The sequence below is a fragment of the Ixodes scapularis genome, unplaced genomic scaffold (assembly GCF_016920785.2).
Source record: "Ixodes scapularis isolate PalLabHiFi unplaced genomic scaffold, ASM1692078v2 PGA_scaffold8__174_contigs__length_109621045, whole genome shotgun sequence".
Taxonomy (NCBI): domain Eukaryota; kingdom Metazoa; phylum Arthropoda; class Arachnida; order Ixodida; family Ixodidae; genus Ixodes; species Ixodes scapularis.
Window position 1 is genome coordinate 60685748 of NW_024609883.1, and position 24278 is coordinate 60710025.

Here is a 24278-nt window from a genome sequence, read left to right on the forward strand (position 1 = left end):
TACTTCGGAAAGTAAGCTAGTAACTGTGTGTTGAATTAATTCATAACTGATGCAGCCCATGCGAGCGAGCGGTTGAAATTCCGCATTTAAGTACTGATGACTAGATACTCAGGGAAATCGATTACAGAAGTCGCATGAAGCGGGCTCGACTGACCATTGATGACGAGGGAGGACGTGAAGCTGTCCTTGCCGACGTTGTTCGACACAACACACGTGTAGTTCCCGATGTCTTCGGCGGTTACTTGAGAAATCGTCAGGGAAGCGACGTTCGCGGAAAGTATAGAAACGGTAATCCTCTGCCCTGTGGTAAGAAGCCGACCTCCTTTTGACCAAGTAAACGAGAGCGGTTCGTCCCCTGTGGCGACGCAGGACACGACTACTTTCGTCTTCAGGGCAGGGTTTTGAGGGAAGCTAAACTGTTGCACTCTCGGCGGCTCTGGAAAAACAGAAATGAAGCACATTTGGCAACGTGAGCCTCGTGTACAGTTGAACCATTATTTTTTGCGCACAAATCATCTGTTAATTACAAACGGATATACAAGTTGCTAGACTCGAGAATGGTTCAAAAGACATTGTGGCTTACCAAGAGTGCTGGCTTCACCCAGGAAAGTGATCAACACGAGAGCGTTTGTAACCAAGGTAATTCCAAACGGCATCATCGCGGCCATTACGGGTTAATCTATGCACTGTAAACCAGAGGTCTCCTCAACGGGGTGAGCAGATCAGTCGGCCTATGAGGCATTCGCAGAATGACTCCTCAGACTCTTCGCAACCAGCGCGACACACAGTAAAGGCGAAGCATGGATTTAACCAATCAGGAGGAAATAATGTTTTCCGAGGGACGGGAAACTAGCGCCGCTTCGTGGACGGTGTCTGAAATGTTCGCGATGTTGCTTAATTCAAAAACTGCTGTGCATGCAGTCAGCTTCTACAAACCTGAGCTGGCATGTTCAAAAAGAACAAGCTGCAGGTATTGTTATGAATTTTGGTGTTCCACTTGGTATTTAACAACGACGAATGTGACAAGACTCAAGGTTGAATGTCTCTTGAGCAATCATTGGCAGAGATTTAGAAGAACCAGAGTGTTTCGGAACGTGCGCTTTCATTAAAAGGTATGGAGAGATACGTACCCGCCATGTAGGCAACATTTTTGGGTACGAACTAGGTAAATGAAGTGCCTTTTTCTCTCGTTATTACGAACTAATTACATTATAGGAAATTTTTGGCGGAACGGAGGTGCTCATATTAACGAGACGTAAGAGTACTTTGGAGAAGATTTTTCCTGGGGGCATCCGTGAGGGCATCTAAATCAAAGTTGATTTAGTGCCGAAACGGAGGCCATAGCTTCCACAACTAACCTGAGACAACCAACGTTGCAGTGTAGCTGTCACGGCCCGCTTCGTTGGCAGCGCGGCATGTATAGTTGCCGAGGTGTTCGGCACCGACTCGAGAAATGGTCAGGGTGGAAATGGTGTCAGTGAGCATCTTGGATACCACGCCGTGAGTAGAATCCACGGGACGGCCATCTTTGAACCAGGAAAAGTCCAAGGGTTGCGTTCCCCGGCTGGCGATGCAGGACACCACAAGTGTCTCGGTCAGCGGATGTTCTTTGGGAAAGTAAAATGGCTGCAGCCTAGGAGCTTCTGCAATGTTCGACAAGCCAAAACCGGCCAAAGCTTTAGAAAAGCTCTCCGGATTCGCTCGCACAAAAGGAGACAAAATGCTCAGCCCACCTGTGCCGGTGCAGACGGTGAATATCGCGAAGAACGCTGGTAGAATTGCGGTCGACATCACTGTTGTCAGAAAGTGTACGGTGCCTCGCACAACGCGACGCGCTGTGGTAACAGCGAAACAAGCGAGTAAACAACACAGAAAACGACAAATGCGGATATGTCGGAACTTTGGACAAGTAGCGCCACGTATCGGAAGCTTCGAGAAACGTTCTGTTGGGAAAGTGTCAGTGTTCGTGGTACAAAATTCAAACGTCTGGTGCCCATATTTGGGAGGGTGTCGGTATTTAATGCCGAATTGCTGCTCTACACTTTGACAGAAATAATATGAAGGATCACGGTGGTCCACGGATTCCGTACGCTCAGGTGTAGGAGCCATTGATATTTATTCACTTAGTTCAGCCAATGAAAATCAGCATAATGCTAGAATGGTAATGAAACCTCAATTGAAAAGAAGGCGTTCACATATTTTACTACTGAAACTGCACGTCACCAGTGTAGCGCAATCCTGGTCGCCCTTATGATCAACTGAGCTGATTAAAAAAAGGAAGAGAATGATCCGTGTTTCCATGGCATCAGTACAATGTACACTCGAGAACTTCCATGACACTGGAATGATAACAATAGAATCATCAAATCTGTTGGCATTCAACAGTGGTTAGCAATAAACCTCAAAATATGTTTAAAAAAAAAAAAAAACGCCCGTGCGTTTTTTTTTTTTTTTTTTTTTCTTTAGCAGATTTGAGGGGCATGATTTTTAAACCAAGAAATTAAGTTTGTGGCACCGAGCATAAGGTGACGTGTTAAACGTCCCGCTCATTGTCGCATTGTGACTTCGTCTTTATGTCTAAACACATTTTCGACTTTGTCGTACATCGCAGTGACTGGCCATTGGAGCGTCTTTTCTAAAACTAGACAGACATACATTTTGAGAGAGTTTATATGCACCTTTCCAGCGCTTATCACCGAGGTCAAAAAACCCTCGTCACTGGTCTGTGGACTCATGCGCGAAGTCTGATATTCCCGAGAGCTATTGCGCATGCTCAGAATGCTCGGCAAATAACGTGGCAATGTGATTATTGTAATCATCTATAGCGTGGCACCAGAATACAGGGATCATACGGTGATTCCGAAACCTAACTACGAATAAGTCTTGAGGGGAACAAGGTATTTTGTTGAAGCTCACCAGTGACCAAGAGCTGGGATGTGAAGCTGTCCGAACCGGCGGCATTGGTCACCACGCAAGTGTAGTTCCCAATGTCTTCGGCGCTAAGATCAACGATGGTGAGCGAGGACACCGCCTCGGAATCCTTCACTTGAAGCCTCCGACCGCTTACGAGTGAAGTTCCACCTTTGAGCCAGGAGAACGTGAAGGGTTCGCTGCCTTCCAGGACCGCACAGTGCACAATCACTTTCTTGGGCATTTGCTCGTGCCTGGGGAAGATGAATGGCTGGAGCCTTGGCAGATCTGAAATGGAGCATAATTAAAAATCATAACGCTTTAAGCAAAAAAAAAAAAAAAAAATTGTGTGCGGTTTGTTGTGATTACGCCGTGTGCCCCTTCGAGCACTCATTTCTGAATAGGCTTAATCAGTGTTTGCTTTGCCGACTGAACTTACCTAAGCATTCCGAAAACAGGAGATTCGCAGCAATCGTCAGGATGAACAATGGTCTGGGTAACATCTTCGGTTTTGAAATTTGGACGCTGTAAGTGGATAGGAATGGGACGATTCCCAACACTTCCACCCCCGGCGGATGACGTTTTGTCAACTAAAAAGAAAACATCGACGTTGGATTGTACGTGGAGAGAAGAGAAAAGATGCTCGTTGCAGGAGTGGACAACTAGCTCCGCGTATCGGCCTAAAGTTGAACAATCACGCCCAAATCTGGCATCGCACCGCGCTTTTAAGCCGGGAACACATTTGCGAAAAAAAGCCGAATTTTGTGCGAAAACCGCACACGAAAATCGCACGGCAGCTAGGCTCCTCCCCTTTTCCGAAAATCGGGAGCGGTTCGAAAGATCTGCAGCGCCAGATATTTTCGCACGGCGCCTCCGAATTCGGGGCGGAGGAACTCGGTGAGCGAAAGCCCGGAACAGGACGGAACGAAAAGATACGATCGGCTCGCAACATGGCGGCTCACGCAGCTTCGGAAGCAGCGCAGGCAACATCGTATGCCACCCTTCGTTCTCATCTCAACCTTCGTAGAAAACCCCTTGTCTCTATCAAAGGGTGGTGGTACAAAGGCTCGCGTGGCATTCAACGAGGTTTTAATAGCTGAAGTTTTTAAGAGGCACGAAATATGGGACGCCAGTTCGCCAGACTGCCGAACAGCCTCGTGAAGTCGGAGCACGAAAACCGCACTGCATTGCGATTTCCGCGCCGCGCGTTCCACCTCATGTGGCTCGTCTTCCGAAAATCGCAAGCTACGATTTTCGCAGCCTCCGATTTCTCTCCGATTTTCGGTTCGTTTTTTCGCAAATGTGTTCCCGCCTTTAGTTTGAACGTGTTCAGCGGGTGGTTTCAGAAACGTCCTTAAAACAATTTTGCGAATTGTGCTTTTCCCCTGAACGTCCCTTTGCACGCACCCGTAACGACGAGTTCAGACGTGAACATGTCACTTCCAGCCGCGTTGGACACCCGACAGGTGTAGTTGCCGACGTCTTCGGCAGAAATCTCGTGGACGGCCAAAGTCGCCATCTTGCCTGACACCAGTTCAATTGTGAGTTTGGTATTGGTGTTGAGTCGCCGGTCGTTCTTTAGCCATTGGAACGTCAGCGGCTGTAGTCCTTCTGTTACGAAGCACGAAACTGCGACATCTTTTCCAAGCGGAGGATTGGTGGGGAAGCTGAACGGCTGTATCTTCGGAACCTCTGTAACATAAAATGTTGTGCGTTGTTGTGCGTTAACGTTAGGCTCAGTTACTCGACATGTTTATGCGAAGAAATGCTGTTCATCTGGGCACGTTGCTATGTTGGTTGATATAAAACGATGTTTCAACCGGATGGTCGTTATTAGATTGAGGGAAATATCAGCCACTGACGGCACGGTATTGAGGGAGCAACATTAGATCGACAAGTTCCACTGCTAATCTTTTTATGTATTTGCGTGCATTTGGTGGTTGGAGCTGGGGATGCTAACGGTAGATTTTAACGTGGAACGTACTACCAACATTGTAATAATGAAAGAAGCACTCATTGTAGAAGCACTGAGTGTAACAGTCAAGTATGACTCACCCGAAGCGTGTAGGTGCCACATCCGTGCTAGGACTGTTGCGACGAATACAACAGCGAAGCGGCTTAATTCCTTCATTGTGTGTGAAATACTTCGCAAGTAAATTGAATTGATTACGCAGAACGCTCTTGCAGCTATCGCGATGTACGTTATTGAATTCAGTCAGTTTAAAAGCGTCACCAGCATGAACATCAAGAGCTTCTAAAACACCAGCACTGTCTTGTTCGAACGCTCGCTGAAAACGCACTTGGACCCTGGGAAACACGCCAGCGAACTTCATTCTGTACAGCAATAGTCGAACGGGCAACTAGCGCCATGTAGTGGAGCGTTGGACAAACAAAATGTTCTTGCGGCGCCTAATTTGGATGCGTGTTAAATGTCGGACTTCTGATAACAACGTTTTGGCAAAAACGGCTCTTATGAGATTTTAGTGAAGGGCAACCGTATGTAATGTTTTGTAAGCAGCAACATTCAACCCTAAGACTGCAGTGTATCAAGAAGAAAACTTCAGAAAATGAAGCCTGATGTCTATTCACGCTGCGTTCAGTTCCTCGACAAGGAACAATCATTGTTTATCTCGAAAAATGTGTGAAGTTGTATGTACTGATCATAATTACATACATATTTTATATTCCACACGCATGTGTTTCATCTCAGCAGTCTGTATATACAAGTACGATTTACGCTGCGAAGTTTACGTCTCTTGGATGGTTTAACAATTGTCACGACTTCAACGGAACATGGATATCAACTCGACAGCGCTACTGGCCTTTGACTACCAGCGCTATCGAAAAGTGCTTGCATGGTTACTGCCGAGAGAGTTATGAGTGAAAAGTCGTTCAGGCAACGTGACTGGAGAAACGAACCGGCGACAAGTACAGTTGATATGTAAATATGTGAGTTGGCGGTTTTGTAAGTGGCCATGATCAGTATGAGTGCCAACGTTTTCTCTGTGCGTATAATGTCCCAAGCACACACCGAGTGGAATAGTGTTGAATTTGTACGTAGTTGTATTATTGCGAACGAATGGCTTGCAACTGGCCTGGTGACCAAGAGGACGGCCTGTACGGTTGGGTCAGGAACTACGAAAACGGAGCTGCGATCTTTACGACCGTACAGGAGTAGATCGAAGCCATGGCAGCCGGCTACTGACCATTCACTATCAGGGCTGTGGTGTAACTGTCTCTACCAGCCTTGTTGGACGCGACGCACGTGTAGTTGCCGATGTCTTCGGCTGTCACTTCCGGAATGGTGAGTGAAGCCATGTTTTCGGTGAGTTTGGCCACGAAAACTCTCTGTTCCTGCGCCAAGGACCGACCGTCTTTAAGCCAAGCAAAGGACAGCGGCTCATCCCCTTCCATGGCTACGCAGGACACGACCACCTTCTTGTTGAGGGGATGATTCTTGGGGAAGTAAAACGGTTGAAGTTTGGGCGCATCTGAAACCATTGAAGATATATAAGTCAAACACGGAACATAGGATAGCCGTCTTTCATTGTGAATTTTTGTGGCGTTTTCAGCGAAGTAAGCGTGTAACCCAAAAATAATATTGGATGTTCAAAAAACAACACAAACCGCAGAGACGACTGTCTTCGTATATGCAACGACGCACGTAAAAGAATACGAGCCGTTAGATTATCCCCTGTCCCCCATTCGAGCCCCAGAAAGGTCTACGTCTACGCAGCTTGAAATTCTACGAATAAGTGATTTTTTTCTAACCATAGCAAACTAAATAGCATCACACATCCCTGTGAGCGTAAGCCTAGATACGTGTTCAGAAGTGTCGACTCACCAGATGCATCAACGGCGTTGATGAAAGTGAGCCCGCAAATGAAGGCTTGAAAGGTACCGATGTTCATCGTGGTGTAGACTTCAACAAAACTATAAAGGGGCTTCAGGAGTAAGATCTGCGTTAAAATTCATGGTGCACGATGTGTACTGGGAAACATCGGCGACTCCTAGACGTTTCTCTATATCATGGCCAACAACTACACTCTAAAAAAAAGGGGGTGTAGGCGTCACACCCCTTGTCACATATACGACACCCCAAAACTTTAGTTTGATGTACAGCGCACTGACGATGTACTGACGCTACCAAATTTCACGAGCGGCTTGATAGCCGAGTTGGACAACTCGTTAAAATAGTTTATGTAAGAGTGACTGATTGCAAAAAAAGTTATCGGTGTTTTCTAGGCTCAACTGCAAAACCTGTGTGTTTTCTCCCTGTAGACTTTAATATGTACTTTAGCTGTTTAATATGTTAGATTGCCCCGTCATCAACCCTCTTGCAAAAGTTGGCGCAGTCAGTTCGACGTCAGCGCGCTGTACGTCCAACTGAAGTTTTGGGGTGTCGTATATGTGACAAGGGGTGTAACGTCTACACCCCCTTTTTTTAGAGTGTACGCCTAGTCCCGTTCTACCAATGAAAATCGTAGCTCGCACTCGAGATCACTGGACAACTAGCGCCACTCCATGATCATTTCCTGAAGTGTTTTAGACGAACAGTTCGTTCTGCGAGATTTCGAAGGTTTGAATTACGATGTGTAGTAGAATGTGTCAATCCGAGAGAGATAGGAATACCTCTGGTTAGTTAAACAGTTCTATGTAAGACGTGTTTGGACGTTTGTTTCCCAGAACAGCGTTTGTAATAGATAAAACACGAGAGAAGCGACCTAAGCGCGAGCAAGCCAGCTAATAATAAGTTGTCCGGGGTGAAGCAATAGTAAGCTGGTATTCTCTTCAAGTGAAGCCTACTATATGTGTTGCTCGAAAACCGTTACATGCTATGACCAAGTGAGGTTATAGTGACATTATCAATACGAGGTAGCACCAACCTGTGACCATTAAGACCGCCGTGTAGCTGTCAGAGCCGACCGCGTTCGAAGCCCGACAAGTGTAGTTTCCCAGGTCTTCGGCTCCCACCTTAGGGATCGTAAGAGTCGAAACACTGTCGCTGAGCATCTGGGGCACTGCGCGGCGAGTGGCCAGTTCTCCATCCTTGAACCAGGAGAACTTCAGTGGAGGCGTGCCCCGGATGGCGATGCAAGACACCACGAGAGCTTCCATGAGCGGATGCTCTCTCGGGAGGTACAGCGGCTGCAGCTTCGGCGGCACTGCTCGTTGGGCTAAAAAGCGGTCGAACCGAGTTAAGAGATCGCACGAAACGTCAAGCGGGAATCGAAGCTTCTTTACCTGCCAATTCCACTGGTTGTGGGTACCGTTCCATCAAGAGAAGCACGAAGACAATTCGGTTAAGATGCCGCATCTTGTGGGCTAACCTCGTCGGGTGGGAATGAGGTACAATATGGTTGTCGTGGTGGTGAAAACTCTAGCATTGCTGCAGAGCAGACGAGTCTAGAGTGGACAACTAGCGCCACATGTGATCTTCTTGGGGAAGCACACGTATCCTGAAGCTTTCGCGGTAGAATTTAGGCGCGTTTGAAATGTCGCTTGTGTTGTTAATATGCGTAACTCATTCCAGTGGTGTAACCATGCCCTTTTCTTTTCTGTCCGCTTAAGAAAAAACAGGCGCAGAAGGGTCAAACTTGACGAAGTCATATGCCACCCAAGAGATAATGTCACCTGGATATTATAGTTGAATCGCCCTTATGTCTACGGCTCTACAATCAACGACACAAAACTATTATGAAGTAGCGAGGCATTAACCATACCTTAAAATCACTGAGGAACGTGGTCAGCTGATAAGCACCTGATTGGGCGGAGATGTCGCTATACCACTGATTGTGTGCGACTGTGCACTGCCAACGTCCTACGACGACTGGTTTACATCAATGGCTGTCGCGACGCATGCCGATGTTAAGCGTAACAACACGTATGCCATTGGCAACTGGTCTCTGATGATTAGGAAAAGGATACATTTGGAACGAGAATCAATCGTCTATTAGCGCCAATTAATTGATGGTGTTCCATGAGGAACGCGTGTACACTCTGAAAAGATTCTACGTGTATATACACATGTTGCCCCGCGATGGACACGAAAACACCAAACATTGGTCGGCCTCTAATCATTTTATGCGAGTGAGGCGCGCTGCGCCACGCTTCCATACAGTGTCGATAGCAAAAAGGCATTCCCCCCATTTACCACGGAGATCGCGTCCTACTGACCTTGCGGTACATTATTTACAATATTGAGTTACATTATATGAATGCACGTGTATAATAACCGCGTAACCCCACCACGAGCGCGGGAATGAGCTGTTTCACCAGCTAGCCCACGCCTTGAATCCGTTCTCAGGCCTGATTAATGTCTACATGACGTTTTATCTGGGACCAACCGTTGATGATGAGGGACGAAGTGAAGCTGTCCTTGCCGGCCTTGTTGGACACAATGCATGTGTAGTTTCCGATATCTTCGGCCGTCACTTCCGGTATCGTCAGCGAGACGATGTTTGCTGACAGAACTGACACGGCGATCCTTTGTCCCGTGGTGACCGGCCGACCGCCTTTGAGCCAAGTGAAAGACAGCGGTTCGTCTCCTTCGACCGCGACGCAGGACACCACCACTTTTTTCTTGGGCGGAGGATTTTTGGGAAAGCTGAACGGCTGGATTCTAGGTGGCTCTGAAAGGATGCCGGTACATACGACAGCGTATAAGCCATTGCAGTCTGAATTCAGACTGATTTATTTCGAAATTATTCATTATTTGGAAACGGATTTAAATGATGCTATCATGAACAAGGAATTAGTTAGGGCTTACCCAATGTACTGGCTTCGCTCATGATGAAGGTGAATGCGAGTGCTCGAGTAATTGCGTAAATTCTCAGCATCACGATCGAGGGTGCCATGAGGTAGTATAAACGGCAAGCCGTGTATATAGGCCGATAGTATTTAGTCCTGGGAGAAATCACGAAGGTGGAGCAGCAGCGGCAGCACAGCGTGAATACAAGACATGGCGGCGGATCCACCTATTAGAATGACTACATAATCGCCAGAGCACGGTGAACTAGCGCCACTCCGTGGACGCCGTCGAAAGTGTTAACAATATTGCTGCGTTTATTGCGTTTTGAAATACAGGATGCCGTTTTGAAGACTGCATTTCGCCCTTATAACAGTGTCGCGGAAAAAAATAAGCAAGTATAAGATGTATTTTGTGACTGTGTGTGTGACATGTATCAAGATGGCGTAGTATAGCGTATCCATAGTAAAACGCCAACGAGCACGAAGCCCTCTTTCACAAACACGGGAATTCTGCAACAGCCTGGCTCTCCAGCAATGTCTACAACGTAGAAGGGGTATAGGTTGTTTGCACATGACGTCAATCCGCCATTTTGTTGTTAGCTTGTTTTTTCAAACAAATTTACTAATTTGAAGGATTACATCGCAACCGGTTGAGATGATGTCAGCGTGGTAAGACATAAGCTTAAGTGCTCTGCGAATTTGAGGGGTCATGTAAATCCTTGGAATGCTCGAGTTTGACGCACGCCAGATAGCTCACAACAACAAAATAGTGGACGAAATTACGTCAGTGAAAACACCCTATAGCAGATGCTGTATACAGTTAAGTGCACGTCAATAACTTTTAAGAGTTGCACTAACCTGCTACGACCAGTGTGGACGTGTAGCTATCACTGCCGACGTCGTTTTCTGCGCGGCACGTGTAGTTTCCGAGGTGCTCAGCGCCGACCCGAGGTATGGCCAACGTAGAAATGGTCTCAGTAATCATCTTGGACACGACGCCGTGTGCCGAGCTCACTGGGCGACCGTCTTTTAACCAGGAAAAAACCAGGGGTGGCGTTCCACGCGTAGCGATGCAAGACACTGCCAGTGTCTCGGTGAGCGGGTGTTCTTGAGGGAAGTAAAATGGCTGCAGTCTCGGTGCGTCTGCAACGCCGAAGGCGCCGAGTATAGCGACGCTGTCCGAATTCGAAGCGTTTGTAAGGAAAGCTTCAGCCCACCTTTGCTGGCACCGATGCAGAGTACCGCGAAGAATACCGGCAGAGCGGACGTCCACATCCTGATATATGCGGTCAAAACTGGAATTTTATATAGTCACACGACGTGCTCTGCCACCGATGGAAATGGAAGTTGTGTTGTGAATCGCGCTTGCTAGCGAGAAAAATTAGAAGAAAAAAAAAATGTGGAGATACTGGCAAGCTTTGGACAAGTGGCGCCACATAGGGAAAGCTTTGGAAAACATTTTATTGAAGATGTGCCAGTGTTCGTGGTACACACAGAAAAAAGTAGCCAGCCTCACTGCCGTAACCGCTACTCTAAAGCTCTAGATGTGCAACTTATATCGGATTGCGGTGCTTAAAGACAGTTGATTATGATAATTACGAAGTTGTTAGTATTGCCCGGCGGACCAGCGGTGTTTGGGGCATGTTTCAACACACCAACCCTCAACAGTTTATCGCTGGGATAACACGAGGACGTCTACGTTTAAATGGAAGGTTACGAATACCAATCTGTTTGGTTTGAACTTGAAACTTGCCGGTGATCAAGAGCTGCGACGTGAAGCTGTCTGAGCCGGCAGAATTGCGTACAACGAGAGTGTAGTTCCCGATGTCTGCGGCGCTCACCTCCGTTAGGGTTAGCGATCACACAGCCTCGGAGACCCTGACTTGGAGTTTTCGAGTGGTAGCAAGTGCGATGCCATCTTTGAGCCAGGTAAACCTGAAAGGCTCGTCGCCTTCCAGCACCACACATGTGCACCACCACTTTCTTCGGCATTTGTTCCTGGTTTGGAAAGCTGAATGGTTGGAGTTTGGGCCCACCTGGATAGGGTTAAGCGAAGTGACGGTACACTGCTGTGATTTCAAAATCAGTCCGACTTCTTCGATGGCGTCGTATGCATCGATAACGCCGTACGCAATGTAGGCGGAGTGCAGGGTGTTTGTTCGGGGGTTGGCTTACCTGAACATTCTAGCGACGCGATATTTGCAGCCGCTGTCAGGGGGAACAGTGCTTCAGAAACCACCGTGGCTCTTAGTGTGTGTTCTCTGCTGGACCATACGAAGGAACTACTTTGGTGACGCGAAGCCCACAACCTACTACTTTATCAACATATTTTCTGCAAACTAAAAGGTCACCAACCATGTGTATGAAAACGCGAAAAAGTAGGTTTTCTTTTGGAGTGGACAACTAGCGCCGCGTAGTGGCTTAAGGTTGGATGAGCACCGCAAGTGGCGGTCAAGCCGGGAAGTGCGCCGCACTTCGTTTGAACGTAGCCATAAAGTGGCTTGATGATACTTGCATAAAAAAGAGAGAAAACCAAAGCAAATTAAGACAGATAAGGTCAGCCTGCTTTTTAAAGAATGGCGGCTCGGACTGCAGGTGAGAAATTCAGCCAGTGTACTACGACTCCTAACCGGGTGTCGTTAACGAGCAGCACACAGTAATGTTTACTAACAAAATTGGGCAGTTTTTTTTATATGTACTGTACGCACCGGTGACAACTAGATGAGACGTAAACGTGTCGCTTCCAGCCCCGTTTGACACCTGGCAGCTGTAGTTGCCGATGTCTTCGGCGGAGACCCCGTGGACTGTTAGGGTTGCCATCTTGACAGACATCTGTTCAATGGTGAGTTTGGCACTCGTGTTGATCTGTCGGCCGTCCTTGAACCACTGAAATTTTAACGGCTGCTGTCCCTCTACCACAAAGCAGGAGGCAGCAACGTCCTTTCCAAGCGGCGGATTAGTGGGGAAGCTGAACGGCTGAATCTTTGGAGCGTCTGTAATATATGGAATTTAATTAGCGGATTCATTGTGCAATGTTTCCATATAAAACGGATTTTGGTGGAAGCAACGCCTGATGCTACATGATTGTTAACTCAGTACTGTATAGTATACTCCGTCGAAAAGCTGTTTTGCCAGGAGTGTCAGAAGTGGCGATAAAAGGAAATGGAAACAAAAAAGACGCTTGGTCTGTTCATTGTCTAAAAGAGAGACAGATACTCGTAAGATTGCTTTGTAGAGAATGACCGTATCTTTTAGCAACTCTTTCAAATGAGTGGTTACTCCGTGACTATTTCCTATATGCATTAAAAAAAAGTATATACGGGTTGAATCTGAGGCTTATAGGACATAATGATAATGAAAAAACAACATCATTTTGTATTGAGATACCGAGTTCAAAAGTGCAGTATAACTCACCCGAAGCCTGGAGGTGCCATATTTTTGTTAGGACTGTTGCGATGAATGCAAGAGTACGTCGGTTCGTATTTCTCATTGTGTTTGTAACACCTGGTAAGCGCGTCTCTAATGATGCAGGACACTCACGAAGTTACCACAGTATGTTATCAAAATCCGACCATTTCAAACACGTTAAGTGTACCACGAGAGCGAGCACAGCAACTCCCGCTCTTGTCTTGCTAATACACTTGCTAACGATATACTGAGAGCTATGGACACATACACCAGCGAACATCGCTTCGTAAAATACAGTCTGACGGACAACTAGCGCCACGTGGTGGAGCGCTGGACAAGCAGAACGTTCCTGTGGCGCTGAAATTCGATGTCTCTCTCTGGTGGAAAAAATATATTAAAAATAAAAATAAGGAGGATGGATGAAAGGCTCTGAAGTCCAATATTGTATAGTATACCATGTTCGTTAAAATCCCTGTAACTCACATGCTTTTGCCGCTAGATGAAGAAGCGCATACATGAGCTGTGATATAGAACAGTTCCGTATTTAAAACGAGTCTTCCTCAAATAAAGCTAAGGTGCTCCTTCGATCTACCGCTCAAACGTACCACATGCATTAGTGATATACGCGCAAATCTGGGGAGCATCACGTCCAGTGACGCCATCGTGTTAAGTCGCGGTTTCACGTGACGTCACGTGGCACAATGTCACGTGACCTGAGGTTACGCGATATGCTCACGCGACTTATTAGCCCCGAGAAGTTCGCGTGGCGCCCCCTTACGGCAAACCGGGGTGACGTCACGGCGAGGAGTGAATTTTTCTACGACTCGCGCCGCTCGCCCTGTGGAGGCTGTGACGACGCTAGCTGTCGGCGCGCTTGTTTCTATATTTTTTTTTCTGGCATGTTTTTCGTAGGAAGTATAACCGTTTATATGTGCCTTTATTGAGGTATGGCTTGTAGCTACAGGCGAAACTTCAACCAACATTTTAAACATGGTAGACAGGGCAGGCAACGCATGAATCGGAGCTGGTATATGAAAATACAGAAATATGGCCACAATTGCAGGAGCATCATTATAGATTTACATCTCACACACTAAACGCTGCTGATGGTTTGGATGAATTTGCAGGTTACGTATACTATTTTTTTTGTGTCTCCGTTTTTAAACAAGATCGCCGAAGCAGAAAAGCTGCATGCTGCTCGAGCAACATGCTAAATACAGTCTGGGCCATGGGGAGAGGATCACAAGTAAGACAGCCCAAGTGCAGGGGCAAAGGGAAAAAAACAAGGAACATTTAATATGTACATTGCTCGCATTTGACCTTTGCTGGATTCGGATAGTATTTCAATGCAATACACGGGTGGTATCTGTGGACTTGTTTATATCAACCCTCAAGTAATGTATAACAAACGTAGGTGAAGGTGTCTAGCTCGTTATTAGTCCATTAAGTCCTAAAATTGAGGTTTTACTTAAACCAAAATGTACTGAAGCTAAAATACCAGAAGCTTTTCTCACGCAGACTGTCGCCCTTCAATGGTTCCACATTTTATGCTACTAGTGCTGCATCTACCACTGGACAGACGTTCGAATCCTTGCTTTTACTCCTGCTTTCCTCTGTTGTCAGAGAGTCCAGCTGTAGGGAGTTTGGAGGCTGAGGAAGCTTTTGCAGACCTGCAGCAGTCTTTTTTAATTGGAAATGACAATTCAGACTAAACGGTGTATTTTCTGAATACCCAAGGCTGGAATAAAAATGTCAGGAAAAAATATAAACATTCCAAATTACGGCACTATTGCTGTGCATATTTTGGGCAGTTCAATACATAGCATACAGGCAACTGGAGGCAATTCGGCCGTCTTTGCTGCTACCATACAAACTAATTTCCAGTAATTGGAATCTTTTAAGAAATATGCCTGCATACATGTATAAACTATATAATTAATTCACGAAGAAGCTACATTTTTGTAAGACAACCCTGTTCCATGAGCACTTCAAAGATAATCAGACACAGGGCCTTTGAAACATCTGCGAACCAGAGCATGCAGAGTGGCAGCGCAAAGTCGGAGTCGCGAGCTCATTTGCCGACCACCCAAAGGCCCATTATATAAATTCCACTTCAAATGCCTTGAAAGCGGGATGTAATATCGTCCTAAATGATGAACGTGCAAGGAACAGAATTCCAGCGTCTGGAACACTTGCGGCACCGCTTCACCGATCCCTCGCAAAATTGCCTCCGTCGATTGCTTTCGGGATTTGTAACCCAATTTTAAAGGTAAAAGGGACGAGCAGGCTTATGAAATGTACGGGAGCACGTCAATATCGGCCTAACTTAACGTCTTGTACACCGGGAAAACGATGTCCAGCTCCTCGAAGAGCTTGCGGCGCACATCGCCAAACCAAGAAACCGGTGCTGGGAAGCGAGCCGATGCGAGATCGCGGAGCGGAGTACTCGCCCTGACGTCACGGTACGCCTCACCCAATCAGAGCGCGGCGACCGCAGCGACGCTTGTGTTCGCTCTCGGGGCTAATACCAGGCGTCGTTATAGGACAGGCTCCTCCCCCAAACCCTCCACTCTTTCCACTTTAGCTCTTTTGCAGAGAGAACGGTGGAGAGGAGGCAAGGAAGGACCCACCCCCTCTCCCGTGTACGCTTTTTTAATGCAGAAAAAGTGAAGGGCTTTGCGGGAAAAGCTTTTCCCGGGTTTCTTAACCAAGAGGGTTATAGTAACTACGTTTAGGTCACCTCATACCACAGCGTGACGTCACGTGACCAGGTGGCCCATAGCGGCCTTTCACTAAACTTAGCAGGACGTTAACTCGCTAAATTTAGCTGACGACGGCATGGTAGGGCGTTGCGACACAAATCCCAACCCGACTCTCAATATAATTTAAATTTATAAATAATGCATTCTGCATTAAGAGAAAAATCGGTGCGACCTCCGCGGTCGGGGAATAAAGAAATATCATTGGGTCAGTTGGACGCGGGCCGGGTGAGAGCTAAGGTTTCACATTTCTCCGGCTTCATTGCAACAAGTTACGAGAGATGCTTGTGTAGACAGTCCAACAGGGGTCTGTGACAAGGAGCACTACCTATGGAGGCATAGTCAGAGGTTAATTCGTCAGAATGACACCAATTTATACCCGTCGAGTCAAGAAATGCCCGTTGAGGGGTAAGAGTGACAAGACACCTACAGGTGGTCATTACTAGGAACGCTAGTGGCAAAGTACTAGGCACTAGGTACGTATACCTAAAACAACGAAGCTGGAACACACCTGTAACTAGGAGTTCGGACGTGAACCTGTCCGAACCGGCCGTGTTGCTGACGATGCAAGTGTAGTTGCCGATGTCTTCCGCGTCCACATCCAGTATGGTCAGTGAAGACAGTGCTTCGGAGAGAACTTTGACTTGCAGCTTCCTGTTGTTCGCCAGTGTGACGCCATCCTTGAGCCAGGTGAACTTGAAAGGTTCGCTTCCTTCCAAGATCGCGCAGTGCACTATCACTTTCTTCGGCATCTGCTCGTGTTTTGGAAAGACAAACGGCTGGATTCTGGGGGCATCTGGAACAAGGCATGGCTGAAGTTGCGATAGCCGTCCTGAGATAGGCTTAATTGACGTTCAAAGCAATGAGGGTCGACTTACCTGAACATTTTGACGTTGCGAGATTTGCAATGATAGTCAGAAGCAGTAATGATCCGGTCGACGTGCTCATTTTGGGAGTAAGGACCTTGTTGAATGAACTCGACGATGATACACGGATCATAAACTGTCTTCGTGTGCAGGCTCGGCGCTGCTGCATCGAGGCAGTATAAATGCACTCCCCTAGTTGTCCACAGTGGACAACTAACGCCACCTTGCGGTCAAGAGATGAAAGACTATGGAAACGGCACTCTGCTGTCAATTTTGGAGCGCGCGGCGCTTTTAAATCAAAGGCATCTGTTTTCTGGCACGCTATCAAGGAGCACACACACACACACACAAAAACTGTTGTACTTTGTAAAACTTCATAATGCGTTCGTACGTACGCACCCTTGACAAGAAGTTCGGACGTGAATCTGTCGCTTCCAACCGCGTTGGAAACCTGGCAGGTGTAGTTTCCGATGTCTTCTGCGGCTACCTCGCGAATCGTCAAAGTCGCTATCTTTCCCGATATGTGCTCGATGAGGAGCTTCGCATTGCTGGTGATCCGCCGACCATCCTTGAACCACTGAAACGTCAGCGGTTGTTGACCTTCCATCGCAAAACAGGAGACCACGACGTCTTTCCCAAGCGGATGGTTATGGGGGAAGTTGAATGACTGTATTTTGGGAAGCCCTGTACAGAAACCAAAACAAAGAATTTTGACAGGAAACTGCCAGTTCATCGGCAAAAATGCGGCGGTGTACTCTGAAATGTGGCTGGTTTGAAATCACACATTGAGCGACACTCAAGGAATGTCAGGGTGATGATATATGTATGTATATATATATATTTAAAGATAATCGTTATAGAGCACTGAGCATGACGTCAAGTAATTTTGGTATGTCACTGCAGCTGCATTTCTAGCCTCGTCCTGTGTGCCACCACGCATTCCTAGCCTAAGAAAGAAGGTGAATATCATCTTTCGCCAAGTTCCGATCGTGAATTAATATAATTGGCGTTCTACGTGCTCAAGCAGAATAAATGTAACGCAAACCGCCACACAAAAAAAAAAGACATTAGAGATTTAATTGAGCAGAAAAAGGGGTAACTAAAATTAAGGAATCGGTTGTTGAGTAGTTGTCATGCGAACTCCAAAGCTGGAGTTGAGCATTCTTGAGTCTCTCAACATCTCATAAAGGACGAGCGTGAAACTTGACTTACCGCTTTTACTTGCACTGATGGCGACCATTGCGCACAACGGGAGTAGAAGACGCACCGCGATGAGCATCTTTGACCAGGAGCCGGCGATATTGTTTGCATTCGAAAAGCGCTAAGCAAAGTATGCGGAGCGGGAATCTCTCTGCCCTATAGGTTGTTAAGTGCACTCTTTGTTTTATAGTGGCCTCAGAAACTCAGCTGCGGTGCGTTCTCTGCAGAGAAGCCAAGTAATTGTCAGTGCCCGATTCCTTCGCAAAATTTTGCAGGAACACTGACGTCATATGCCGCGACTGGTGGGAGTGTAGGATATGAGTTCACAAGGCGGACAACTAGCGCCGCGTAGTTGCACCGGTGTCAACTACAAGAACCCGTCAGGATCTCGGGCAGCGTTTCATAGCGTTGTGCGGGAAGACCAAACATGGACCAGGTGAAGTACGTTGTAAAGTACATAGCTGCACGCATTGTGTGTGCATAAACGGAAAGCAAGGATGTGAGAGAAAAGTACATTCTTTTTTTTTCTTTTTTTGCAAGGTAACATTTTATAGTTTATTATTTTTTATGTTATCAATATTACCTCATATGTCGAATATTTTAAACTGCAAAGCAAAATGTCAAAAATTTATATATATATATTTTTTTTCTATATATTTTATATGGATATTTTTTACACGCACACGTAGCAGTAAAAATCTGAGCCAGTTATCATGCTTATAAAAAGGTCTGGTAGTGTGCTGCCCTGTCATGCTGCGAGAACACTAGTCTTTGGGCTGCTTCGCTTCAGACTGAGATGGGTCGTTTCAATCTGTAGCGAAACACAGAAAAAGCAGACTTAAATGACTATTCAGCGTATCGCCTATCTGTGGCAAAACCGTCCACTATTTGCACGCTAAAAGAATAAAATATGGCTGGCCGCTTTAGCCGTTTTATCGGTCTACCTTTGACCGTGAGAGGCGCAGTGAAACTGTCTTCTCCCGCAGCATTGGAAACGGTACAGGTGTAGTTTCCGACGTCTTCAGCACCAACCGCCTCGATGACGAGGGTCGCGAAGGTTTCACTGACGGTCTTCGCGTATTTGGAGGACGTCGGCTGTAGGTCTCTGCCGTCCTGAACCCAACGAAACTTGAAAGGCCCATCGCCACCCACGGTGCCGCAATTCACGAGAGCTTTCTGACCCAGGGCAATGTTCTTCGAGAAGGCGAACGGCTGAACTTCGGGGGGCCCTATATCGCATTTTGGGGAGACAACAATAAAGGGATTCAGAGTCGACACGCACCATGCATTCTCGCTGCGTAAGGGAGCCTGTACTACTGATGGAGACGGGTCGGACACAAAGAAATATTAGTGCCTATTGAGATAGGACGCTCACCTATGCAGAGTATACTTGGGGCACAGCAGAAGAGAAACAGAACGGCCTGATGCACGAGAATCCGGAGCAACGTTTCAGCGTTCTTTTGATGTTCTGAGGACGCCATTCTTTCGTCCTGCCGAGTGCTAACGTTACTGAAACTGTTAACGCTGGAATTACTCATAGACAAGCTCTGGTTTGCTGAGACTATGGACAACTAGCGCCGCCTTGCGGTTGGAAATCCAACAAGAGCTGGCTGTACGAACGCTTGATGTGCACAGTGCCCACCCTGTGGCAGTGCGGGTTCTCAAAGCTTCGAAAAATGAGACGAAGGTATATACCCAAAATTTTCACGTCATAGCCGTTTATTCGCCAAATGACCAGAGTGCCGCTCACAGGCTTGTAATGAACCATCGTGGCCGGTTCGCTGTGATAAACACATGTGCATGATGGTGCAGTTGGACCAGCTATTAAGCATATAAGACTTCTTTCACCCACTCATGGCCCCATGCATTGTTTATAAATAAGAGTATTTGCCTACAGAGATTGTGGATGCTGCGCCTCTGTTTCCAACCAGTGTCGTCCTCTATGCGTGGCATCAGAAACGTAACCACTTGGGCAGTTCATGACTATTTTATAACCTTCCGCAATCAATGGCACCGGGTACGTGCTGCGAAGGTCCAATTGGCATGGACTTTGGGATCATGTTCTTTTATGAGTATTCTTTTACTCGTTTGCGTGCTGTGTTCCGCGGCCTTGCGCAAGACCCCGTGTGCTGAATTGGTACGTTCAGTAATGCGTACGAAGCGTTTGTCCCGTCCATGCGAGCTGCCAGACAGATCTCACCTTCTACCGCCAGTGCTGCCGAGTAGCTGCCGCTCCCAACGGCATTAGACACGATGCATGTGTAATTTCCCGAGTCTTCAGCAGTTATCCTTTCGATCGTCATGAGAGCTACGTTGTCGCTGAGGGTCCTGACGTGTTTCCTTGGCGTGTCTTCGATTGCCTTGCCATCATGGGTCCAAAGAAATCGGAAGGGCCCTTGGCCGCTGGAGGCGACGCAGGATAACGTCGACGTCTGCCCGAGAACAGAGTTTTTCGAAAACGAGAAAGGCATGATGTCGGGTTTGCCTGGAGAATAACCATTTTCCAATAATAGGGGATGCGGGAGAAATCGAGTCAGAAAAAGACTTGAAACGGACAACTCACCACCGTGGACGCTTGCCCGTGCCATGAAGGCGACACAAATGACGATTATCACCATCCTAATTTTTTTTCTTCATCCCGGATTAAAGAGGGGAGTGTTTGAATTTACACACCTCTGCTCGAATATTTTCCAGCAACTGTAAGCTAGCCCTCCCGTTTCATCTTGTCATTGTCACGGGACGCAAGGCGTCATTTCTCAGGTTCGCGAACGTAGCGGACTACTAGCGGCATATGGTGGCCACGTTTGGAACTCGCTTTCAATGTGGTTGGGATAGTACCTAAAACGCGCGCTGATACTAAATGTCTGGGAACTTCAGCCATTCGATGAGACCGGTGGCGACGACCCTCCTTCGTTAGCTTTCTTTAGAACTGCGATTGAAATGCCTCATTGGGTAGTTCGTGCAAATCCGTGAAGCAACGAAATCCGTACGATGATTCCAACCGTACGGGCTCAGACAAAACATCTCATGTGAAAATCAAGTAGTACATTGCGCGACACTGTTAGCGCGAACACGACTTCGTCGATTTTTCGCCTTTTACTTTAGAAGGGTACTGACGGGCATCAAAATTACTTAGGTGAATACCCCGACGGGGCACTTTCCACTACAATAGTAGTTTTGATGCCAGTTCAATTCAATAGCAAGAGAAACACAGAGAAAACTGGCGAAGGCTTGTTCGCGCTAACATTGTCGCCGAGTGTATATCTGTGTGTCCAGTATTGACGACTACGCAAAGCTAATGTACGTACGCAGACAAGCTTCATTACTAACCACGACGAATTGTATATTTCTGCAAAAACTCACCTTCGACCACTAGCGCAGCTGTATAGCTGTCCCTGCCCAAGCGAGTCGACGCCGTGCAGGTGTAGTTGCCCATGTCGTCAGCAGAAACCGTCTCGATGGTCAGCGTTGCGATGTTGGCAGTCACAAAGGTGGCGTACTTGGACGCGGTGTTCTCGACGCGTCTTCCGTTGTGGCTCCACTGAATCTCCAGCGACTCCGAATCACTAGTCACGGCACAGGTGAGCATAGCCTTCTGTCCCAAAGCAGCGTTTTTCGAGAAAGAGAACGGCATAATATCCGGCTTGCCTGGAACGCAGTAACCGCAGTTTAGAAAAAAGAAAGGTGACTTACGGCATTTATAATATCACACTACAAACAAATTCCGAATGAACGGTGATCATTGCTTACCACTTTGACTTGCGGCGAAGACGGAGCTCGTTGACAGGATCAGACCGTGTATAATGGAGATGACGCTGAACATCAGTACACCGCGTCTCCGCGACATTATTTAGTTGATTAGATTTTACAGCGATTTGTATGAATTTGTATGCAGCAACTTGTATGAAAAACGCGAGGATTACTATGCCTCCTGCGATTTAGACAGTGTCTTTGATGGAGTAGGAAAGGCGGCCTCCAAGCACCGTCCCGATATTTTAGAGCAAGCTGGATATACGGCGACGTCATTTGCCATGCACTTTGTACAATAAGGGGAAGTTCGATGGACAACTAGCGCCACGTAGCTGACGCACCGCAAACTAAACGTGCGACCACAATCTGGCGGCATCTCGCGCGAAGGCGACATGTGGGGTAGCCGGCCCTGGGATTTGAATCTTCGCCATACTGTAATTCTGTCGAAAAGCAGTAACACAGAAGCCTAAGTCGATTGATCTTCGACTATGTTTGTAGATACATAAACTTTTTATAGGCAAGACTATAAAAGGGGGACCATACAAACTAATCTCATTCATGTATTTGCATGCAAAATGTGACAACAGGTCAGATACCATAATGACTCATAATCCGAGTGGTAGGATTCGAGAATGCACATCATTAACATTGATGGTATTGTGCGTCTAAGCGCAATGGATTGTTAGCATACACGTTATTCATTATGTTATTTCTATACCTTTAACAGCTAGGGCCGCGGTGAAACTGTCTTGTCCCACTGCATTGGAAACGGAGCAAGTGTAGTTTCCGACGTCTTCGGCGCCAACCCTTTCGATGACCAGTGTTGCGATGGTTTCGCTCGCAGTCTTGACGTACTTGGAGGCCGTGGAGCGAAGCTCTTTTCCATCTTGAACCCAACGAAATTCGAACGGTCCGTCCCCGCTGACGGCACCGCAGTTTACCACCGCTTTCTGTCCGAGAGCAATATTCTTCGAGAAGGAGAACGGTTGGACTTCTGGCGGTCCTATTGGATTAAAATATATATATGTATTTGGGGTGTACGTGCTTCTCGCCCGTCCTACGGGAAGCGGTACTCTTTTATGTTCATAAAGCTCTAAAACAAAACAAACGAGAACAGTGCTGTTTGTTAACATCGGACTTACCGATAGAGTGTGTACCAGACGCAAGACACAGAAGATGGGCCAAGTGATGCAAGAAGATGGAGCTCATAACTTTGGCGTGTTGTCTGCGCGTCATCTTCGTGGACGCCATTTTGAAACGCTCCAGAGCCTGGCAATTCAACAACCGGGTAGTCCTTCCGTGCGGGTCGGTTCAGGGTGTCGAGACGTCGGACAACTAGCGCCGCATGTCGATAGAAACTTGAACGCATGCTCTTTGTAGCGCGCGTGTGATCTGTGCGATGCGCACTACACGGCAGTGGGCATCCAAAGAGTTTGCATCAAACGCGCCCGAAGGTATTCAGCACTTCAAACATTTGTTCGAGCGCAATGACACGCGAAAGTGCGCAGTTCAGGTGATTCAGGTAATTTACTGGTATACGATTAAGAGGTTTGGGAAGTACGGCCGATGTTTCCATCTTTCTGTTGGGAAGTGACATCGGCCCGAAGAGTGTCGGATCATATTGGCCCTTATGCAAGAAAGTTTCGGTCTCGCGACCAATCTTGTATGGTACATCCTTCTTTTGCAGGGGTTGTGGTGAGTCAGAACGCCGAGCTCTAATTGGCTCTGACTGAAGTCACAACAAACCCTGCGAAAGAAGCAGTCGAACTTGCGCTCCGTATAGTCATTGGCAGCTTAAAAAACGCTGGGCGTGGCCTGATTAGTGTTATGACGCTCCTTGCCTCGTGATTGGTTCTTCGGCGTTCTTGTCGTCTAATGCCGCAATCTTATTGGCTGCGGAGTGGTAGTAAGATGCTCAGGGCTCACCACTCTCTGCGGTTCTTAAGACGTCAGAGGCCATAGAGCTCCCTTATCCCGCTTCAGGCATAAATTATGGCTACGCTTTTTTTTTTTTGTATATTCTACAATTTGCAACGTGCAACTCAGGAGGTCACCTTCGACTACCAGCTCTGCTGAGTAGCTTCCGCTTCCGGCAGCGTTGGACACGGTGCATGTGTAGTTGCTCAAGTCTTCGGCGGCGATCCGCTCAATCGTCATGATGGCCACGTTCTCGCTGAGGGTCTTGACGTGTTTTCCTGGCGTATCCCTGATCGCCTGACCGTCCTGAGCCCAAAGGAAGTGGAAGGGGCCCTCTCCCAGGGACACCACGCAAGACACTGTCGCTTTTTGACCGAGGGCCGTGTTTTTGGAGAACGAGAACGGCATGATCTCTGGTTTTCCTGGAGGACGGAACAGAACGGTCAGGGAGTAGAGTTCAGCTCAGCGGATCGATCTAATAGCGTGCGATCGTGGGCGTAGGAGAAAGCACTCACCACCACCGTGGACAGCGCCTCGAACGACGAACACGACGAGAATGCATATCAAGCTTCGAATTGGGTGATACATTGAAGCTTCGCGACCTAGAGAAGCACTGACCACAATTTCATTCACACATCCGACCGTCAACAAGCATATGGACGCCAAGTAGCTTTCTGACGCCGTACCGGGGGGCTTTTTGAGATGCAACTAAAGTCTA

General features: G+C 47.3%; 2 protein-coding genes across 10 annotated transcripts in view; both read right to left on the reverse strand.

Annotated features, from left to right (window-relative positions):
• LOC115326099 (Down syndrome cell adhesion molecule homolog) overlaps positions 1 to 24264 on the reverse strand; it is a 61324-nt gene extending 37060 nt beyond the window's left edge. For 2 of the 9 annotated variants that reach the window (XM_042286904.1, XM_040501015.2), the window contains exon 1: positions 10519 to 10797. In XM_042286904.1, coding sequence (XP_042142838.1) covers positions 10519 to 10645 — 127 coding nt within the window. In that variant the 5' untranslated portion in view covers positions 10646 to 10797. Of the gene's footprint in view, positions 1 to 4317; positions 4603 to 4965; positions 5197 to 9257; positions 9543 to 9679; positions 9817 to 10518; positions 10798 to 16338; positions 16624 to 16705; positions 16791 to 17092; positions 17378 to 17905; positions 18006 to 18837; positions 19123 to 19268; positions 19381 to 23697; positions 23983 to 24075 lie in introns of those variants that run through there. The other 7 variants (XM_042286900.1, XM_040501013.2, XM_040501011.2 and 4 more) reach the window with 7 other exon arrangements.
• Positions 22127 to 23048, reverse strand: LOC120840270 (Down syndrome cell adhesion molecule-like protein Dscam2). The gene is made up of 2 exons (XM_040210689.3): positions 22786 to 23048; positions 22127 to 22646 (listed from the first exon to the last, which is right to left on the reverse strand). The coding sequence occupies exons 1-2, from the start codon at positions 22892 to 22894 to the stop codon at positions 22345 to 22347; spliced, it is 411 nt and encodes a 136-aa protein (XP_040066623.1). The 5' UTR covers positions 22895 to 23048; the 3' UTR covers positions 22127 to 22344.
• Positions 24265 to 24278: the final 14 nt, after the last annotated feature.

Bases quoted from the DNA above. Each gene is read 5' to 3' on its own strand.
- LOC120840270 (XM_040210689.3), bottom strand. From the start codon at position 22,894: ATGGCGTCCACGAAGATGACGCGCAGACAACACGCCAAAGTTATGAGC. The intron at 22,647-22,785 runs GTAAGTCCGATG...TTAATCCAATAG, and splicing joins GTCTGGTACACACTCTATCG to GACCGCCAGAAGTCCAACCG.